General features: G+C 42.7%; 1 protein-coding gene across 7 annotated transcripts in view; it reads right to left on the minus strand.

The window, feature by feature from the left end:
- The window catches only part of SIPA1L1 (signal induced proliferation associated 1 like 1), a 314,165-nt gene that overhangs the window by 56,292 nt on the left and 236,801 nt on the right, over positions 1-21,072 (minus strand). For 6 of the 7 annotated variants that reach the window (XM_073552718.1, XM_073552717.1, XM_073552714.1 and 3 more), the window contains 5 exons: positions 19,481-20,057; positions 18,268-18,542; positions 14,787-15,065; positions 14,113-14,265; positions 603-727 (listed from right to left, as the gene is read on the minus strand). In XM_073552718.1, the coding sequence (XP_073408819.1) occupies positions 603-727; positions 14,113-14,265; positions 14,787-15,065; positions 18,268-18,542; positions 19,481-20,057 (1,409 nt within the window). The remainder of the gene's footprint in view (positions 1-602; positions 728-14,112; positions 14,266-14,786; positions 15,066-18,267; positions 18,543-19,480; positions 20,058-21,072) is intronic. The other variant, XM_073552716.1, reaches the window with a different exon arrangement.

Raw genomic sequence — 21,072 nt, forward strand, 5'->3', positions numbered from 1 at the left:
CAGTCATCAGGTTTCTGCAACCCCATCAGAGATCAGAATGATGTAGGGGCAGAGATACCAATTCCAATAATGTGTCACTTACTGGGTGGCTTGCTGTAGTTTTGATAAAATCACTTGTTTCATCTATTGCAGATCTAACAAATCTCTGAATGCAGAGCTCTGTATAATCCCACCCAGACCACCAACTGGCTGCTTTAGGGGTACACTGTGCATAGGCAGAAAGTTACCAATCATTTGCGAGGGCGGGGTTATACATGAGCTCTCGACTATAGAGGACTTCATGGCAGCAGGTTTTGCCAAGTTCCCTGGTGATAAAATCACTGGCTTATCAGCAGCAGATTATCAAAACTACAGTAAGCAGCTCAGTAAGTGACACATAGCTGGAATCAGGGTCTCTGTCCCTACATTATGCTGCTCTCAGTTTTGGTGGCAAAAAACTGGTGACAGATTCCCTTTAACGTTTGAGGAAACATACACAGCACAGCTGCATGTTCAAGTAGGAAATACTTTTTTCTGTTTGATCGTCTTCAATTCAGAGCGCAGAGTTACTCACACGATAAGGCCAGATTCACACAGGCGTAATAAGGACTAGATGCAAATACCTATTTGATCATTCACATTGTCATCACTCCTCTGCCAGTTGGGTGTAGACTTTCCGCTGGCCATCAGGTCACCCTGTGTATTCTGTCTGTCAATGGATGCCGGTGACCTTCGTCCAACTCCAAACCTGTACCAAGGAAAACAAGGCGACCATTACCAATTAGGTTCAGGCAATTAATAACTGCACAATTATGAATGAGCAAAACCCATCCGGCCAGTTTCAGATAAATGTAATGAGGCGCTGGTTAATGCAGATTTTCTTCCATCCCTCTGTATCCTCATGCTACACACCCATATATACCATTTGTAGAATCACAGAGGGAACATTTGTTTTATGTGCATTCGATTCATTAGGACAAATCCTTCTGTAAGAACTGCAGTGTACGGCTGGAAACCCCTAGATCTTCAACAGGGTCAGTGAAAAATGGAAACAAAAATAGTGGATTATTTTGGAATCAGCTAAACTTGGAAACACATATAAAAAGAAGCTTCTGGTGCAGAGAATACAGTTTCATCAGTGTTTGGTTCATCGTGAATTCTTGGTACATTATTGTTCTCTGTTGAGTTCTGTAGTTCACATGTGGAGCCTTCGGATAAACATATGTCTGATCTGCGCAAGATCAACCTCCAAGGCAATCAACAACCAAACTGGAGAAGAGCGGAAAGACAGTCGCGTGTGAGAAGTCATTATCAGGAGGAATACAGCACACTTTCTTGTCCACACCTGGTTTGGGGATTTGACACCCTGGTCACAGTCGCTCGTTAGATCGGCTTTGCTGTCACACGTTTGCAGTCCTGTTCTCTTAGGTCACGGCGCACACTGGTTCTGCATGCAGCGGAGCCCGGATCTCGCTTGTCTTTCTACATTTACAAGTAGTCACAATGTTATTGCTTCTAAGGAATAACTCAATGGAAACTAGATGCCTTCATGCTGTATAAAACAGTCCATAATGTGCACCGTGTTACAGGTATACAGAGCCATGTGCATGAGTTTAAAGGGAATCTGTCAGTAGGATCAGCCCTCCTAAGCCGTCTATATGGGAATATAGGTCATAGGAAGCTGAATAATACGATACCTTGAGATCTGTGATCCGGTGTCTTATCCCAGAGGAATTAACTTTTTTTCTTAATATGTAAATGAGCAGTTAAGATCTATGGGCCGGACATAGATCTCCCCGATAATCTGCCACCATAGCTTATTATAAATTAAAGGGGTCGTTACCAGTGTGAGAGACGTGTAATGACTGACAGCCTGCTCTCCTGATCTACATGTCTCACACTCGTAAAGTCCCCTTTAATTTATTATAAGCTTTGGTGGCAGATTATTGGGGAGATCTATGTCCAGCCCATAGATCTTAATATCTCATTCACATATAAGAAAAATGTGAATTTCTCTGGAATTAGACATCAGATCACAGATTTCAAGGTATAATTTTAATCCATTTCCTATGACCTACATGCCCATATATAGGAGACAGAAGGGTTAATCCTACTGACAGATTCCCTTTAAGAGTTTTTCTAGGTTTGGAATAAAAGTCTGGTCACTCTTTTACTACCAGACTTCTGAATCCTGACAGTGAGCATTGCACTCACTGTCAGGATTCCCGTGTTGCCACGAATGCGTTCGGTCCCATGACCGCAGGTATGTAATTTGCATACTTGCGGTCATGTGCTGACTAGATGTGCTCAACCTCACTTAATAGAAGTGCATTGAGAGAAACTTGCATATGTCTAGTTGGAATGTGAGTGGAAGTATGAAAATCACATACTTATGGTCACAAGTCATGGGCAATATCAAAGAATAATGACAGCAAGCACACCACTCGCTGTCAGGATTCAGAATAGAGAGACTGCAGAATTACATTTTGGTGCAATATCCCCCTCCAAAAAAAACTGCATAAAGTCAACCAAAAGTGTTATTTTAACAGGTCTACATTTAAGACAGTGTTAAAGTGGTTATACTAACTTTTAAAATCATCAGCTATCCATAAGATGGATAGTCCAACTGCTGGAACCCCCATCTATATAAATATTTGGTAACTATAAAACCTATTTAATAAATCTGCCCACTGTGCCTTATTGATGCCACTGCCCGCACTACCATCCCTTATTGGTCAGTTTCCAGTCTTTGGGCCTTACACACTACCATCTCTGACTCGTCAGTTTCCAGTCTTTGTGCTTTTTGATGCCATTGTCCGAACTACCTTCCCTGACTTCTCAGTTTCCAGTCTTTGGGCCTTATTGATGCCATTGCCCACTTTACCATCTCTGACTCATCAATTTCCAGTCTTTTGGCCTTATTGATGCCATTGTCCGCACAACCATCTCTGACTCATCAATTTCCAGTCTTTTGGCCTTATTGATGCCATTGTCCGCAAAACCATCTCTGACTCATCAGTTTCCAGTCTTTGGGCCTTATTGATGCCATTGTCCATACTACCATCCCTGACTTCTCAGTTTCCAGTCTTTGGGCCTTATTGATGCCATTGTCCATACTGCTATCTCTGACTCATCAGTTTCCAGTCTTTGGGCCTTATGGATGCCATTGTCCGCACTACCATCTCTGACTCATCAGTTTCCAGTCTTTGGGCCTTATTGATGCCATTGTCCGCACTACCATCTCTGACTCATCAGTTTCCAGTCTTTGGGCCTTATTGATGCCATTGTCCGCACTACCATCTCTGACTCATCAGTTTCCAGTCTTTGGGCCTTATTGATGCCATTGTCCATACTGCTATCTCTGACTCATCAGTTTCCAGTCTTTGGGCCTTATTGATGCCATTGCCCATACTACCATCCCTGACTTCTCAGTTTCCAGTCTTTGGGCCTTATTGATGCCATTGTCCACTTTACCATCTCTGACTCATCAATTTCCAGTCTTTTGGCCTTATTGATGCCACTGCCCGCACTACCTTCCCTGAATCATCAGTTTCCAGTCTTTGGGCCTTATTGATGCCATTGTCCGCACTACCATCTCTGACTCATCAGTTTCCAGTCTTTGGGCCTTATTGATGCCATTGTCCATACTGCTATCTCTGACTCGTCAGTTTCCAGTCTTTGGGCCTTATTGATGCCATTGTCCATACTGCTATCTCTGACTCATCAGTTTCCAGTCTTTGGGCCTTATTGATGCCATTGTCCGCACTACCATCTCTGACTCATCAGTTTACAGTCTTTGTGATTTTTTATGCCATTGTCCGCACTACCTTCCCTGACTTCTCAGTTTCCAGTCTTTGGGCCTTATTGATGCCATTGTCCATACTACTATCTCTGACTCATCAGTTTACAGTCTTTTGGCCTTATTGATGTAACTGTCCGCACTATCATCCCTGACTCATTTATTTCATGTTTTTACTGTAGTCTAGATAACAATTCTCAAATAAAATCATGAAAAAATGCACAATGAGATCCACATTTTATAGTACAGCCAAGATTAAGCAAAGCTCAGCCCATGGAAGAATAAAGATGGCTCACATCCCAACATGCACTGGTCAAAGGGAAAGAAGTTCAATAGCTGCTGATCAATGAGAAATGGTTTTTCACTAATGCTACACAGACTATCAGGTTTCTGGCAAATGAATACAAGCTATAGGTCTCTGAAAACAAGTGGAGGACAATTTAAAGGACAGGAGAAAGAAAAGCCTGTAAATATCAAAATGCTATGGTGTTTTCAGGAGTATGGGTTCTGGATTGGCACAACAGGTCACTATCTCCATTTGAACACTGTTCCGTTCCTCCTCTATGGGGCTGTCGGAAAAAGCGAATGCAGGGCTCAGCAGCCCCATAGGAAATTAATGGAGCACATGCACTACCACACCATTGTGACGGGAATAAAGTGCCCTAATCGGTTCAGATCTTAGCAGTAGGACTCCATCAATCAATAAATTATCATCTATCATGCAAAAGAGAACCCACTTAAAAGGAATTTGTTACCAGATTTTTGCTACCGAATCTGAGAGCAGCATGATGTAGGGGCAGAGACCCCGATTCCAGCGATGTATTACTTACTGGTCTTCTAGCTGTAGCTTTCATAAAATTAATGTTTTACCATCAGGAGATTATCACTAGAGTCCTAGTAAACCTGCTGCCAGGTAGTCCACCATTGTGTATAGGCAGAAAGCTGACAATCATCAGTGTGGGCGGGGTTCTACAGAGCTCAGCATTCAGAAACCTGGTAGATCTGCAGCAGATAAAACAGGGATTTTATCAAAACTACAGCAAGCTGCCCAGTAAGTGACATATCGCTGGAATCAGGATCTCCGTCTCTACACTGTGCTGCCCTCAGATGAGGTAGCAAAATCACGGTGAAAAACTTCCTATGAACTTGTCTGCATTTAAGATTCTGGAGAACAAGAATATCAAGAGCAAAATGACACCTTAATTTGGAGCATTTGTTTTACAGGGTTTACATAGCAAATACATTTCTGCAGCACATTTAATAAGCTCAGTGTGAATTGCCTCCAAGAATACTTTACACGGCTTCGGTACACTTCAGCTATTGCAGGTCTGACAGTATAGCAATACTTTATGACTATGCCATTATTTTGCGTGTTGCATTATTCCAGGTTGACCTTTTCCCAGGCTGACATGAAAGTTGTCACTTACTCGATGGCCATCAATATTCATTGACAATTAGTGGTATATAGCGAAGAGACAATAAAAGGAGCAGCAGAGGCTGAATGTCCTCCTGGGACACATTACGGGACATCTTTTTATATGGACACAAAAATAATCTGATGCAGAAAACAACTCGTTAAGTTCTATAATGTGGGTAAGCAAAAAACAGACTCAAACACATGGGAATATAGATTTCCTTTAACCCCTTCACGCCATGGCCATTTTCTGCTTTTTCCTCCCCTTCTTCCAAGAGTCATCTTTTTTTTACTTTTCCATCAATATAAGAGCTTGTTTTTTTGCGGGACAAGTTGGACTTGTGAATGAGACCATTGATTTTACCATATAGTGTACAGAAAAATGAGGGGAACAAGAAAAAAAAAAAAAAGATTCCAGATGCGGTGAAACTGCAAACAATGTGCAATTCCACGACTGTTTCTTGATTACCATGTTTGCTATATGGTAACACTGACCTGATAATATCATTCCCTAGGTCAGTACGAGTGTACACAGATACAAAACATGTATAGTATATTTTTTATTTAAGTGGGGAAACAAAAATTCAGAAATTTGCATGAAAAAAAGCTTTTACGTTTGTCATAATTTTCCGAGACCTGATTTTCGAAATTTGGGGCTGGGTGAGGGATTACTTTTTTGCGCCCTGAGCGGACATTTTTACTGATATTATTTTGGGGTAGGTACAATGTTTTAATTGCCTCTTATTGCATGTTATTGCAATTTTGCGACGGTCAAAAAAATGTTATTCTGGCGTTTCGATTTTTTTTCTTGATATGCAGTTTATCGATCTGATCAATTTACTTTAGTTTGAGAGACTGTACATTTCTGAATGCAGCGATATCAAATATATTTTTTATTGTTTTTTTTTTATTTTTCAATGAGGAAAAATTTGAATGGAAGTTTTTCTTTTCATAGTTTTTGAAACTTTTTTTCCCCTCACTTTTTATTTTAATAGTCCCTTTAGGAGACATGAATCTGCGATCATCTGCATTAGCACTGCTATGTATAGGAAAAAAAAAATCACGATCCATGAATGCCGCCATACATGATAACTCATTGGCGCCCCCTGATCACATTACAGGTGTCATCATTGGCATGATTTGTGACCATCTTCCCGCTGGCATGTGTTAAAATCTCGCTGTCCAAGATTGACAGCAGGATTTAACTAGTTAACGGCCATGGGTGGAGCGCTCATCCACTCGCAGCTGTTAAAAACGCATGTCAGGTGTTAAATCAGCCTGTCATGCGCGGGGAAAGATACTGTTTAGCGCTGGAGCCCGCATCAAAGTCATGTGTGGTGGAGCGGGGTTGCTGCTGAAGGCAGCTGGTGGTTGCGGTGGCAAGAATAGGTCGATGCTGCAGGCCCCGGGCTGGGAGTGTTCTATGGGGCGAGGTTGTGGAGGCCCCAAGTTTAAAAACATGTCATGAGTCAACGTACTTAATATTGTCTTCAGGAAAATGGCTGCTGGAGGCAGAGCATGCGCATATTGAGACCTCGAGAGAGGAGATCTCAATCTGTGCATGGGATGCCTCTGGCAGCCATTTTCCCAAAGTCCACTGCAGTGAGAACAATAGGAAGTGGACTCTGCCAATATTTTCTTAAAGCCCACTGCAGCCGCGCACCGCTAAACACTCCTAGCCCGGGGACCACAGCATCACCCCACTCCTGGAACAGTCAGCTTCCTACGGCAGCACATTGCCATTTTTGAGGTTGGAGATAAAAATGAGAAGTAATTGGTTTATTTGACTCATGTATCAGAAATTCAATTGGGGAATTACGTTACATACCGACCCTCATGTGATTGATGAGATTTTTGGGGGATTTTTATCAATATTTGCAGACTTTAAATGTGACTGTGTCTCTCAGATAGTAGACTCGTTCCTATCCGGTCTCCCTTTTGCTGCTTGTCCAATTAGCAATCAGATGAACGAGATGCTATTAAAACACTACCTTCTGGGAAAACGCCTGCAACCGATGGTTTGGTAGGAAATTGGTGCAAGACTAATTGTAATTTGGTTAAGCTTCGTTTGTTTGAGATCTAAGAGACAATTTTTAAGAGAGGTGAGCTCCCCGACTCTATGATGGTAGTTGGTCTTACTGAAACCAGGGAAGGACCCCATGTCTCCAGATTCTTATCACCCCATTTCGCTACTTAACATGGACATCGAAATTCTGGCTAAAGGTACCGTTACACATAGCGACGCACCAGGGATCCCGACAACGATACGACCTAGTAAGGATCGCTGGTGCATCGCTACATGATCGCTAGTAATATGTCAAACAGTCAGATTTACTCAACGACGCAGCAACGATCTCGGCGGTCGTTGGGACCTTGTCACACAGCAGCGATTCTGACGACTCCCGCCTGCGTCCAAGATTTCTGAGTCGCTAACTAGGTCGCTCGTCGGTGTCAAACACAGCGATGCATGCTGGCCAGCGGGACACCAGCGATCAAAAAATGGCCCAGGACAATCGAGCACAATCAGCGACATCGCAGCGGGGGCCTGGTCGCTACTACGTGTCACACGTAGCGAGTTCGCTGTTGTGTCACAAAATCGGTGACGTTTCAGCGATCTCATTAGCGATCTTACTTAGTGTGAAGTACCCCTAAAATTCTTGCTTTGAGATTGAGTCGGTCATCATTAATACTTCCTGACCAAACTTTGATTAATTCCAGGTCAAGCAACAGACAAACATTCAATGGTTATTCTGAAATACAGTGGCTGCAGTGATGATCCCTCTCCCAGTTCTATGTCCTTGGACGTATGTAAAGCCTTTGTCTCTTTCGAATGGCAACATATGCATTCACTACTATCACATATCAAGTTTGGTCCCAATTTTTGTACTTTGGTTAAGGTATTATACGAGTCTCCTAGAGTAAGGATATGTTCACAGGTTGAGTTTTTTCAGCAGGTTTTTTGTATGCTTTTGTGTAATGCAAATTTTCAGCTACGTTTTACAGTACCAGCAAAGTCTATGAGATTTCAGAAATCTGCACACACCTTGTTTTTTTTTTTGTTCTCAGTATTTTGTGCAATACCTTGGCTTTTGCCATTTGCAGCATGTCACTTTTTTCAGTGTTTTTCACCATTGAAAGCAATGGGTGGTGCAAAAAAGCACTGAAAAAAACGCAGGCATCAGTTTTTGCTGCCAAAACCTGATGAAGAAGAATAAGATTTTTTAAGAACTAAACTTTATCACCATGCACAAGAGTCAAATGTGGCAGTGGGCTTCTTTCTGCACTCAATTTCACCCTGTCGAAAAATTCTTCCATTCTGGTTCGAGCTACTTCTGTTTCTTCATGCAGACTTTGAATTCCTGAGGGTGTTGACCCCTAAAGTGTGCCTGCTGAGTATTATAGAGGAACTTATTGATAGCTCCTACCACAGACTTTTTGCTTTTTAAAGATTTGCGTTTTTCTGTGCTAGAAAATTTATTATAGTGGCATGGAAATCCACATAAGACTGGCTGCAACTAGTCAATAAATATATTCCGCTATATAAAGACTAACAGCTAAGACGTAACAGCTAAGACTTTTGTGTATAACCCTGTCCACACCGCTGATTGGCAGCTTGCTGACAGTCAACACAGGAAGCTGCCAATCAGTGGTGGAGGCGGGCTTACACAGATTAGCCTGACTGCTTGGCACATGAGACCTAGACCTAGTGATAATCTCCTGCTAATAAAACACTGATTGTACTGAAACTACAGCACACAGTCTAAAGGTACCGTCATATTTAGCGATGCACCAGTGATCCCGACAACGATACGACCCAGTCAGGATCGCTGGTGCATCGCTAAATGGTCGCTAGTGAGCTGCCAAACAGGAAGATCTCACCAGTGACATAGCAGCGGTCGGCGGTCGTTACTTACCTGTCAGACGCGGCAATGAAGACGTCCTCCCGCCCGCGTCGCTCGTCGGCGCCAGCAGGAAGCCCAGCAGGAAGCTGACGACGAGAAACAGCCCAGGACGTTCTCGCGCAATCAGCGATAACCAGCGGGGGAGCCGGTCGGAGGCAAGTATCACACATAGCCATATCGCTAGCAATATCGCTGCTGCGTCACAAAATCGGTGACGCTTTAGCGATATCGCTAGCGATCTCGCTTAGTGTGACGGGCCCTTAATAAGTGACATATCTCTGGAATCAGGCTCTCTTGCCCTATATTATGCTGCTTTCAGATTTAATGCAAAAACCTGCTGCCTAATTCCCTTTAAGAACATTTCATTTATCACTTTGCTCTTGTTTCCTTTGCGGCTGTATAGTGGACTAAACCAAAGTGCATCGCTCTCATCACGGTTATACCTGACCGCCCGGAAAGCTGCAGCGTTCCTTAACGATCGTGCAAGTGACAAACTGCAAAAATGAATGTTCCTATTTATATTAAATGACACCGCACTGTGACCACATCAGCTCAGCAGCAGTGGGATTTCCTCATGTGTAACCCTTTGCCAGGCAAAACCCACATACAATTAGTGCCAGCTGTGGACAGTTGGAGCTGCTGCCAACTATGATCTTATAGGCGACTATAAAGTCTTTTTTTTTTTTTACGAGAATAACCAGAACATAGCAAGAAACGTTATAACTTAGTTATCTATCCTAACCATGCTGAAAATAAATTATATTTCATCATTTCAGATTCTGCCTCTGAGCTTATAATCTAATTCACACACACGGGCGGCCGCACGCTCCAATCCATCAGCAGTTTAATTGCAGCAATGCAGATTGTTACAGGACTATTAAATATACATGTGAAAGTGATTACTGACAACCATATGAGGATCCGTTATATAATTGCTTCCATACCCAACATACAAAAAATATGCAGGGTTAGAAAATGTATACTTTCTACTGCAATGATATTGATGACCTATCCTGAGGATGGACAGGGGTCTGACACAGAGCACTCCCACCCATCAATCAGCTGGGTCACACTACTTAGTGGGGCTCCCAGGTACTGCAGAACAAATGAGCAGTACCTAGGAGCGGCCCTCTCAGTGTGGCAGAGCAGTGGCGTTTCTTTGTATCAGTTGATGGCTGGGGGTGCTGGACCCCCAGCGATCCAATACCAATGACATCCAGAAGCAACACCACAACTGTCCACAGATGCAGGACTGATTCAGCATTGGATCCCATTTTAGTTTTTCCTGGCACAGCCCTGCTCCTGGTCATCTAGTCATGCAGGGAAGTGAAGGTGACACCAGTCACTTAAAGGGGTTGTTCTGGCATATAATGATGATGTAACATCACAAGACAAAACTGAGGACTGAAAACTGCAGATTCACTTACATAGGCAATGATGAGCAGGACCCGGAGCGGCGCTATTCAGCACCATTCAATGTTTACATAACATAATAACAAAAATATGGTGATGGGGCCGGGATACGGACCTCCAACGATCAGATATTGATGATCTAATCCTTGCATAGGTCATCAATATTATAATGCCTAGTTAAGGCCCTTTAAGGCACCCAAGGTGAGGAGGAACCATGAATGTGATGTAACACTACACCCTTTTCATTTTCAGGACTAGTGGGGGGTGCCAAAGGTTGGACACTCACTAACACCCTCTTCATTTTTAGATCAGAAACCCCTTTACTGATGTATTACAAATAAACACGTTTGGAATATGCACAGGATTAAAAAATGTAAAGGGGCATTCACAAGGTTGAAAGCGATTCGCCATCAATGGGATAGGGGATAATTATATTACCAATAGCTGGGGGTCCGACCTCTGGGACCCTCCCGAGTGCTGTACCAGGCTGGTCATTAGCACTCCCGTAAGAATGAATGGAGTGGCAGTGCACATGATCAACCACCACTCCATTCACACAAGAGCCTCAGTTCTTGGGATTGCCAGGGGCCTCTGTGGTCGGACCCCCCGTTGTAAACAAAGCAAGAACAAATACAAAATGCAAACCATTGGCTATGATCCATTTCCCATAGACTTCAAAGTAAAAAAAAAAAAAAAAAAAAGTTGTGCTGGCCATGGAGTTTGTGCCGGCTAAAAAACAGCTGCTTATAGGAGGCAAACAGAAGATACTTTTCTTCCCTTTCAAATGAATGGATCTTGTACCCGAATAATTTATTCCTGTTTTCTATGAACTCAAAACTGATCCAAAAAGGTAGATAAATAACAACTGGACATGTGACCTGCAGAGGACGTCACAGGGGAGACTGCTGAAAACTCTCATCTCTGAGCACAATTAGGTCTGGACAGTTGTCAGCCAAAAATGTAACAGAGATTGTTTTCATTCACTGACAGGTTGAGAACTTGAATGTGATGAAACAATGGAAATGAAACGTACAAAACAATATAATAGAAGCTGTAAGTATGGTTAATTATTCTACAATAGTTATTATAAATAAATAAATATATATATTTGCAATTAATATGGACCTAATCAAATTATCTTGTGAGATCCACAGATCTTGCGGTGATGCCTTCTCATATTGGATCAACTTGTGATTTCTGTTTCCGGCAGCTAACAAGGTATAGTACAGGATCGCATCAGATGCATAACACACTATAAGGGTAATAAAACCCTAAACATGGGTCAGAAGCATCACATCTAGTCATGCTTCAGGAGGGCCATGGAGAGAGATTATATATCTTTTGTCAATGCTGAATTGTAAAAAGAAGAAAAAAAAAAAAGAAAGAAAAATTTTCCCAAATCCTACTAAGTTTCCAATAGGAAACCGCAAAGAGCTACGGGGATATTGCCACAACTCCACGCGCCCCTATACTGCAACACAACCGTTTGTTCAGAGGAAAAGCACTTTAAAGGGATTTAAAAAAGATGGGTTATTCCAGATACCAAGTCACTTTATATCTGTGTGTTATTTCAACCCAAATCCTCAGAAATAGCCTCGTCTGATCTCTTCTGGGTGCTGCATGCATAAAGAACATGCATTATATCAGAAAAAGTAACAAGAGAAGCAGCACTCACCCGATCCTTCTTTCAAGATGGGGTTTTAATCCATAAAATTGGTTAAATTGATTTTTGCGGAAATGCAGGTGTCGGGGGAGTTATTTCATGAACAGTGAGACCTGCCAGACTGATATAATACTTTAAGGCTATGTGCCCACGTAGCGTTTTAAACCGGACACTCAAAACCGGACTCCTTCCCAGAAAACGCGCATGTTTGTCAGCGTGATTTTACCGCGATTATGTTTGCATTTTTCGCATGCGAAATTCAAGCACTTTCCAAGCGATTTGAAGCATCGCTTGGAAAGTGATTGACAGGTTGGTCACACTCGTCAAACATAGTGTTTGACAAGTGTGACCAGCTTTTTACTATTGAGGCTGCCTATGAGGCATCAAGAGTAAAAGATAGAATGTTAAAAATGAAAAAAAAAAATAAAAAATCGTGGTATATTTACCTTCCGACGTCCCACGCAGCCTCAGCGACGTTCCCGGCGATGCCTTGCGAGACCTGTGATGACGTTGGTCTCTCGTTGCTATAGTGATCTCACTAGACCGCTAGAGTAACGCGAGACTACGTCATCACAGGTCCTTGCCGCAAGGCATTACTGGGAACGCTGAGGCCCGGGATGGCTGCGCATGACGCCGGAAGGTAAATATACCTCGATTTTTTATTCTTTTTTTTACAGGGGTATGGTACCCAGGGCCTGGAGGACAGTCTCCTCTCCTCCACACCGTGGGTACCAATCGCACATGAGACGCTTAACTTTACGCATGGTGGGCATAGCCACATGCGGGAAGTAAGCGATTCTCATGCATTTCCTATGAATTCTTTACGATTCCGCAAAAAGAATAAGCATGCTGCATTTTTTTTCCGCGATGCGATTCCGCCGCGGAAAAAAGCGCAGCATTAGCACAGCATGTGCGGAATTTTCATAGGAATGCATGGGGTGCGTTCTGTACGAGTTTTTTAAACGTTTTTGCGCCGAAAATTGCGGCAAAAACGCTTAAAAATCGCATCGTGGGCACACAGCCTGAAAGGATTGTCTTGTCTTGAAACCTTATTTTTCTATGCATTGTTGGGGAATAATGAATTTATAATAGGGGGGTGGGGATGTTACTCATTCAGGACCACCACTAATTAGCCTGAGCATCTCACTGGAGGACCCATGCTGCATGTGGATTTGGGGGGATAGCCCTTTAATGTCATTGGGAACTGTTAAGGCTACATTTCTCCCGTTGTTTCGATAAGTAGTGCTGAAGATTTCTTCCTAGGTTAACTCTCCTATTGCAGCCAATCGCTGGCAGACTCATGCAAATCAGAGTACCTTGAAATTAACAAGAATTATGACGTGGACAATCCCTTTAACTATGTAGAACTTTAAATCTTAGGGGTTAGCCGGCACTTGATATGATACCAGATCGGTGGGAGTGCGACACTCGGTAGCCCCGCTGGTTAGCTGTTCCCAATGCTGGTGGCGGGTAAATGTTATCAGTGGCGGCATCTGCACAGCCCTGTCAACTGTACAGCGGCCGCGGACGGGTACTTCAGATCTGCCCTTATTCAAATTAACAGGGGTGGGTCTCCAGAACTCCGTTGCAGCCACTATGCAGTTCCACTGTGCAACTGATCACATCGTGGCTCTGACAGCATCAGAAGAACTGATCAGGGGGGCAACCAGGTGTCTCACCCCCACCGATCTGGTATTGAAGACCTACACTATGGACAGGCCATCAATATTAAAGTACTGGACAACCCCTTTAAGTTCCACCACAGTAAGACTGCATAGATCAAACATGTCCAGAAAGAAAACCACATATCTGGGAAAGCGATGGGATACTCGGTGAAGCTTTCCAAAAACTGCAAGAACTGTGACCAATATTATAATTTATGCAAAATTCAAAAGCCAAAATGGCTTGATGTTCACAAAGATAACAAGGAGGAGAGACATACCCTTCGGGCATGGATTTCTGCCTGTGATTGGAGCCTCCACTCGAGCCAGTATCACTGGAGGTAGAAAGATTGCTGGGAGAATTACGACACTGCTGGGATCTTCCGATAGCGACAGATGAAACAGAGACATAGATCTCGGACGCCGGAGACAGCCTTATTCAAACCAGACAAGATATGTTTATTGGACAGAGCATGAGAGGTCTGGCCTACGTACCCCAGATGTAAGCAGCATGGCGGTTAGTCGAGGGAGTTACATGTTGATCCAAAATGAAAGTGGTGCAGTTCTACGTTATGGGAGGTGATGCCTGTGCCGGCACCATCGCCAATGTTAATACACATCATTATATTAGGTTTCACTTGCAACATTAGTTTAAAAAAAAAATATATAAATAATAAAAAAAGTTTGTGCAACTGTATTACTTGAAGATGGTTTCTGTAATTCTCACATGCCAACATAAGAATTCAGTATGAAAACACATCGTAAGGTTATATTCACATGCAGCAGTTTTGGTTCATCTGTATAGGGTAATTTCAGCGGCAGACACGTGCTTCTCTACTCGCCCCCAACTCTGATGAATGGATCATTTTCAGCCACAAATCTACTATTCCCTCCATCCCACATTCGCTTTCCATTAGAATAGTAATCATTCCACTGTCTGCAACTTCTGTCTTACCTCTTGTTCTCCAGTGGACGACCATCACTGGAAATGCTCCGTGGAATGTTGGCTGAACGTTCTGGCGTCTGCATCTTCCCATCTCCTTTAACAGACGAGACTCTTGATGAGACAGGACTCTGGAGCTGAGAAGGGATCTGTCGCAGTTGTGCTGCCTCTCCTTTCGCCGTGTTTCTTTGCCATTTGTTGTTGTTTCTGAACGGAAACTTCAGTTCATACGGGATGCCCTCCGTCATTTTGTACTCCACGGTGGGCATGCGGAAGGTTTCAGAGCAACCTCTAAAAAATAAATATTTAGTTAGACACAGACAGGATTGGTAGAATGCTAAAAAAAACAGACCACCAAACAAGACAGGGGTTGCTAAGATTGCTAAATAAGTGGACCACAAAACAGGACAGGGGTTGGGAACAATACTAAATAACCAGACCAACAAACAGGACGAGAATTGTAAAAAAAAAGCTAAATAACCAGACCACCAAACAGGACAGGGGTTGGTAAGTACACTAAATAGCCAGACCACCAAACAGGATGAGAATTGTAAAAAAAAAGCTAAATAACAAGACCACCAAAAATGGATGGGGTTGGTAAGAACACTAAATAACTAAACCACCAAACAGGACGTGGGTTGGGAAGTATACTAAGTAACCAGATCACCAAACAGGATGAAGTTTGGGAAAATGCTAAATAACCGGACCACCAAACAGGACGGAATTTGGGAAGAATACTAAAGAACCAGATCACCAAACAGATTGGGGTGCTGGGAAGAATGCAAAATAAGTGGACGACCAAATAGGACAGGGGTTGGGAAGAACGTCAAATAATCGAATCACAAAACAGGATAGGGGTTGGGAACAATACTAAATAACTGGACCACCAAATAGAACGGGAGCTGGGAACAATGGTAAAAAAGTGGACCACCAAATAGGATGGGGGTTGGGAAGAAAAATAAATAAACAGACCACCAAACAGGACAGGGGTTTGGAAGTACACTAAATAACTGGACCACCAAACAGGATGGGTTTTGGGAGCAACACTAAATAAATGCACCACCAAATAGGACAGAGGTTGGGAAATACACTAAATAACCGGACCACCATACAGGATGGTGGTTGGGAATAAGACTAAATAACTGGACGACCAAACAGGACAAAGTTGGAAAGAATGCTAAATAACTAGACCACCAAACAGGATGAGAGTTGGGAAGTACACTAAATAACCGGACCAACAAACAGGACGGGACTTGGGAAATACCGTACACTAAATAACCAGACCAACAAACAGGACGGAGTTTGGGAAAATATGAAACAACCAGACCACCAAAAAACACACAGATTGGAGAGAATCAAAACACAACACAGGCTATTTGTCAGATGGCAGCACTTCTAATTCCTTCCGCTCTTATGGAAAATCAACAGTAGTCACAGATATGCAATATGGTGGCTGATATCACAATGATGTTCTCCACAACCCTCCATCAGGGCAAGACTAGACCCTCTTCTGCATTCTGGGTCAACTGTCTCAGCCGACACAATTGCTGATTTACACTGCCGGACAACACCATGACATGCCAGCCTGTAATTCTAGTGTACCGTGCCGTGTTATCCCCCAGCTGAGGAATCTGAGGAAGACCCTAAATCACCTATCAATTTAGTAAACAGACAAAAATGAAAAAAAAAAAAAAAAATGTGTATTACAATAATGGCCATGGCCTTAAAAAACAATGGTATTAATCATCAACTTATTTTCTTTTATGCCATTATAGCAGTTTTCTGGAGTCACCGCTAGTAATAAATCTGCCCCCTTTGTTATCGCCTCCTCAGCCCCTCTCTTTGGCCTTGGGGTATATCTGGAATGGCGACTCGGTCTCATTCACAGAATATGGGCGAGGGTTGTGCGGTATTTAGGAAGGAAAAAAAAACAAACTTTTATAATCTGACTGCTCCTTTAAATTCACTACATTTACAATGAGACTGACATTTTTGTGGGGTCGGTGCAACAAATCTTTGATCTGCGCTGTCCTAAAACATCATCATGGCACTGCAAAATTAAAGGCATTCGACAAGGTGATCTTATTTGCTAGCGCAGAGTCCACACTGTGATAAATGGAGCAGACTTTACACAACTGATTTGCAGAATTTGTACAGTAAAATAGGAGATGCAAAATCCCCCTTAGGTCCACCAGTAATTACTGCAGAAAGCCCTAAAGACACGGAATACTAATGACACTTCAGTTCACATTTTATTACATCTTCTACAGCTGGATCTTAAAAATATAAATAATAAATAAAAAAACCCAGATGGGGAAGAACAGCCCCCTCCCCGACGATGCTGCTGGATAACAAGAGGAGTTTGTCAAAAATGTACCACACTCCTGACTCTACACTCCGAGGAATATTACTTCTTCCATTAAAGCTCCAGCAATGTATCACTTAGTTTACTGGGTGCAGCAGTTGTGATTAGAATCACAGTTTTCTCTGCTGCAGATCTAGCAGAGCTTGGAGTGCTGAGCTGTGTATAACCCTGCCCCCACCGCTGATTGGCTGCTTCTTGTGCACACTGCATATTGAGACACCTAGTCCTGTAGTGATAATCTCCTCCTCTTAATCTCAAACTCCTTGAGAAAGCCACCTGGCGAAACGTACGTTGGAGTCCCTGGGTCCATACATCTGGTAACATACTCTCTCTGCTTCTATATGCCTCCATACACTTCTATATATTGATTTTATGATGATATTCACACATGATTAGGCTATTCATTTATCCACTTGGATGTATTATATGATATGTATTTATGTGTGTTATTCACGTTCAATAATGTCTCCGTGTTACATGAGGCCTACTGAACACTAAGGTTTGATATACCCACCTCATACACGTTTCTATGTGATGCTGTGTCCCCTTCTCTATATGTATACCAAGCTGTCTATGATAGACAATTTTTAGCTCTGTTATAATAACAATAATATATGTTTTTATGGAATATTTTTGGTGTCCATTCACACTTTTTGGTAGATTTATGTTAACTGCTGTTGTCAGTCTTTGACAGCGGCATTTAACATGCCCGCGGTGGAAGCACGTAACTAGATACGCCCATCGGTGCCCCTCTCACATGATCGCGGGGCGCTGATGGGTAGTCATGACAACCTTGGGCCTGCAGAAGACCCCTGTGGTTGTCACTGCTGATTTGCTATGAGCGCCTCCTAGTGGCTGGTGTTCGTAGCAGATGAGTACTTCTGCTACACATAGCAGGGCTATGGAAATAAAAACTGTAAAAAAGAAAAAAAAAAAAGTTAAGAACTTTAAAATTTAAAAAAAAAAATCTAAAATTTCAAATCACCCCCCTTTCACCCTATTCAAAATAATACAATAAAAAACGGAAAATCCCAAGGTGGTGAAGGGGTTACACTGGACTAATATATTAGATACCTATCGGCAGAACAATCTCAGGAAGTAGGAAAAATAATAAGTCATGAATAATACCTTCGTGGAATGCCATCGTCGTGTGGGGGAATGATAACCACTTTCACTGTTACAGACGTTCTCAGTAGGTCGATCATCTGCTCGTGGCTCAATGTGGCTACAGCAACTTTACAGATTTCAACCAGACGACTTCCTTGCCTTAAGCCCGCCTGCCAAGCATAGCCGTACGGCTCCACTTCAGCAACGATCCCTTCGTAATTGACATGAAAGCCGAGCTGTCCCAATCCATTCCTCCTTAATGTCATTTCCACGGACTCGCATCCTTTTGTGACAATCTGAAAAAAGATACAACAGGAATAGAAGCACTAAAAAGATACAGGACGTAAATGAAGGCAAAAGGACAGATGGGCAAGAGACTGACCTTGTCGTAGGAACTTGTACTAGTACCAACCCAACTATCTACTCGTCAACTACAGGACAAGTCAGAATACCCCATAAAACAGCTCTTTATAGGAGCAGCCACTGATTTATCCATTTAGAGAAATTTGCTTATTTCTCCTACTTGACTTGTCTTTCTTTTTCAAAATTCTCAATTCACAAGTCTAAGGGAGAAAGGTTACCCCTTAGACCCTTAGTCAGGGGACTCTCATACAAACAAACAAATCAGATTTCATGCTTTGCACTGTGGAGGAGCAAACACCCTAAAATACTTGTCTGCAAATTGAGATTCTAATTTGGCTTTTATCCTAGGTCATATGGCAAGGCCCATTAACGGGTCGATATTGACTTTTAGAAATTCTACTTGCAATAGGTGGCGCTAGAGTTCAAGTCCTTTTTCTTTCTGAAGAGGAAATTTTCATATTCAAGTCACAGGTAAAATTTGTCAATATAGATTTTCCCATTACTGAAAAAGAAGATGACAGATAGTGCTCATACAGTTCTATGGAGATCTGTAACTGTCAGGAGAACTTGCAGCAGAATGTCAGTATCTGCCTCAAGCTCCTCCCTCTCCATAGAATTTTAACAGCACCAGCTGTCATCTCCTTTCAAAGTAATGGGAAAGTCTGAAGTCACTGAAGACAGATTTTACCCATGAATTGAGAGATAAAGGATCAATCCAGGAAGACAAAGAAGCAGATTTCTCAGATAAGATATATTACAAAGTTATTTTCTCGTGCCCTATCGATTTATAGAATAAAAATTAAAACAATGGTCATGATCGGACATTAGGAGATATGAGACTTTGGCAGAACTTTATGGAGATTGCTCTTACTTCCAGCCTCTTGACAATTTCCTTTATCTCATCGCTATTGTTGTTGTAGCTTCGGATGAACACACATTCTCCTCGCTCGTAGAAAACTTTAATTGTTGCGCTGTTGGATGTCCATCCTATAACATCTCGACTTGAGCAGTTAAATATCACGTTTTTTGATTCCTGGTCAAGAAGAGCCAATATTTCGTTCGAGATGCACAAGAGACATTCTATCTCCAAAGCATTACTGAAGTCTTCAACTTGGACGCTCCAGACAATTGCACCCGTGCTGTAAAGTTCAGCCCACGGATAAGGCTTTGCCTTTTCTTTCTTCTTTGAGGCCAGTGAGATGAATGGAAACTTTCCAGATGAATCGATGGAGGTGTTGGTGACATTTTTTTCTGCTAGGTCTTTCAGGTACTCTTGATGGGTTCTGGTAGCCATAGCTCGAAACTTCTCAGACTTGTGAGCAGCATTCTCCGCATTAATAACTTTGGCTAACAGGAAGTCCCTGAACACTGTAGATTTAGGAAAGGTGAAACTTTTTGGGATCGGTGGACCGAAAGCAGGAACATCTCTTGATCGTGTAACCGCAACGCTGCAATATAATAATATAGACATAATTACTCAAGGGTTGCTCTTAACCATAGCTTATAGACAACCATGAAAATATACCGTCCCATAAGCAAAATTGGAACCAAAGCTCGATCACTGGTCACACACAAAGCAAAGGCTACAGTCATAACTCATCAGGGCTCATGGCCGCCTGCTCCGGAACCAAAAGCATCACATCCGATAGAGAATTCTATGTAAAGCAAAGGATGGAAACCCGGTGTGACCCAAGACTTATTTTTTAAAGAAGAAAAATAAAATATCAAGACATCTATATGTGCGGACCGTTCATGATTGATAAAGTCAAAGTATCTATCTTGCATTCCCACTTCTCTTCCCGCTGTTCCTTAGCAAGAAATTGGAGGAAGGCTGGTTCCCAGGGATCCACTGTCTGGCAACATGCATTGTGGTTACTAAGTAGACATGACTTTGCTGACCGTGAATGTGCATTTTTCAGAAGTTAAACCTAGTCTCTATACAAGCCCACATCGCCTGCGTGAGCGCAAGCAGCATCTGCACCGCCAGCGTAAGCGCAGGCAGTGTCCGCATCGCCAGCGTGAGCGCAGGCAGCTTTTGCATCGCCAGCGTGAGCGCAGGCAGCGTCCGCACCGCCAGCATGAGCGCAGGCAGCGTCCGCACCGCCTGCGTCCGCATCACCAGTGTGAGCGCAGGCAGCTTCCGCATCACCAGTGTGAGCGCAGGCAGCTTCCGCATCACCAGCGTGAGTGCAGGCAGCATCCGCATTGAGATGACTTTTTCAGCAGTTTTTCTTTCTTAATTCCATAAATAACAGTGGTAGTTTTTTTTTGGGGGGGGCATTTTATTTTCATTTTGCACTTAAGTTTTTACGGCTCCTTTTTAAATCCTATAGATAAATTTATGGAAAAAACTGTCAAAATAACACCATACTTCGTGTACATGTATATTAGCTATAAAAAGCCACAAACCAATATAATTCTACAAAAGAAGCGCAAGTGAAATAAGAGCAAAAGACGTAGTAA

This window comes from Dendrobates tinctorius, unplaced genomic scaffold (genome assembly GCF_039654945.1).
Source record: "Dendrobates tinctorius isolate UK_male_01 unplaced genomic scaffold, ASM3965494v1 ptg000194l, whole genome shotgun sequence".
In the NCBI taxonomy this organism is placed as follows: Eukaryota; Metazoa; Chordata; class Amphibia; order Anura; family Dendrobatidae; genus Dendrobates; species Dendrobates tinctorius.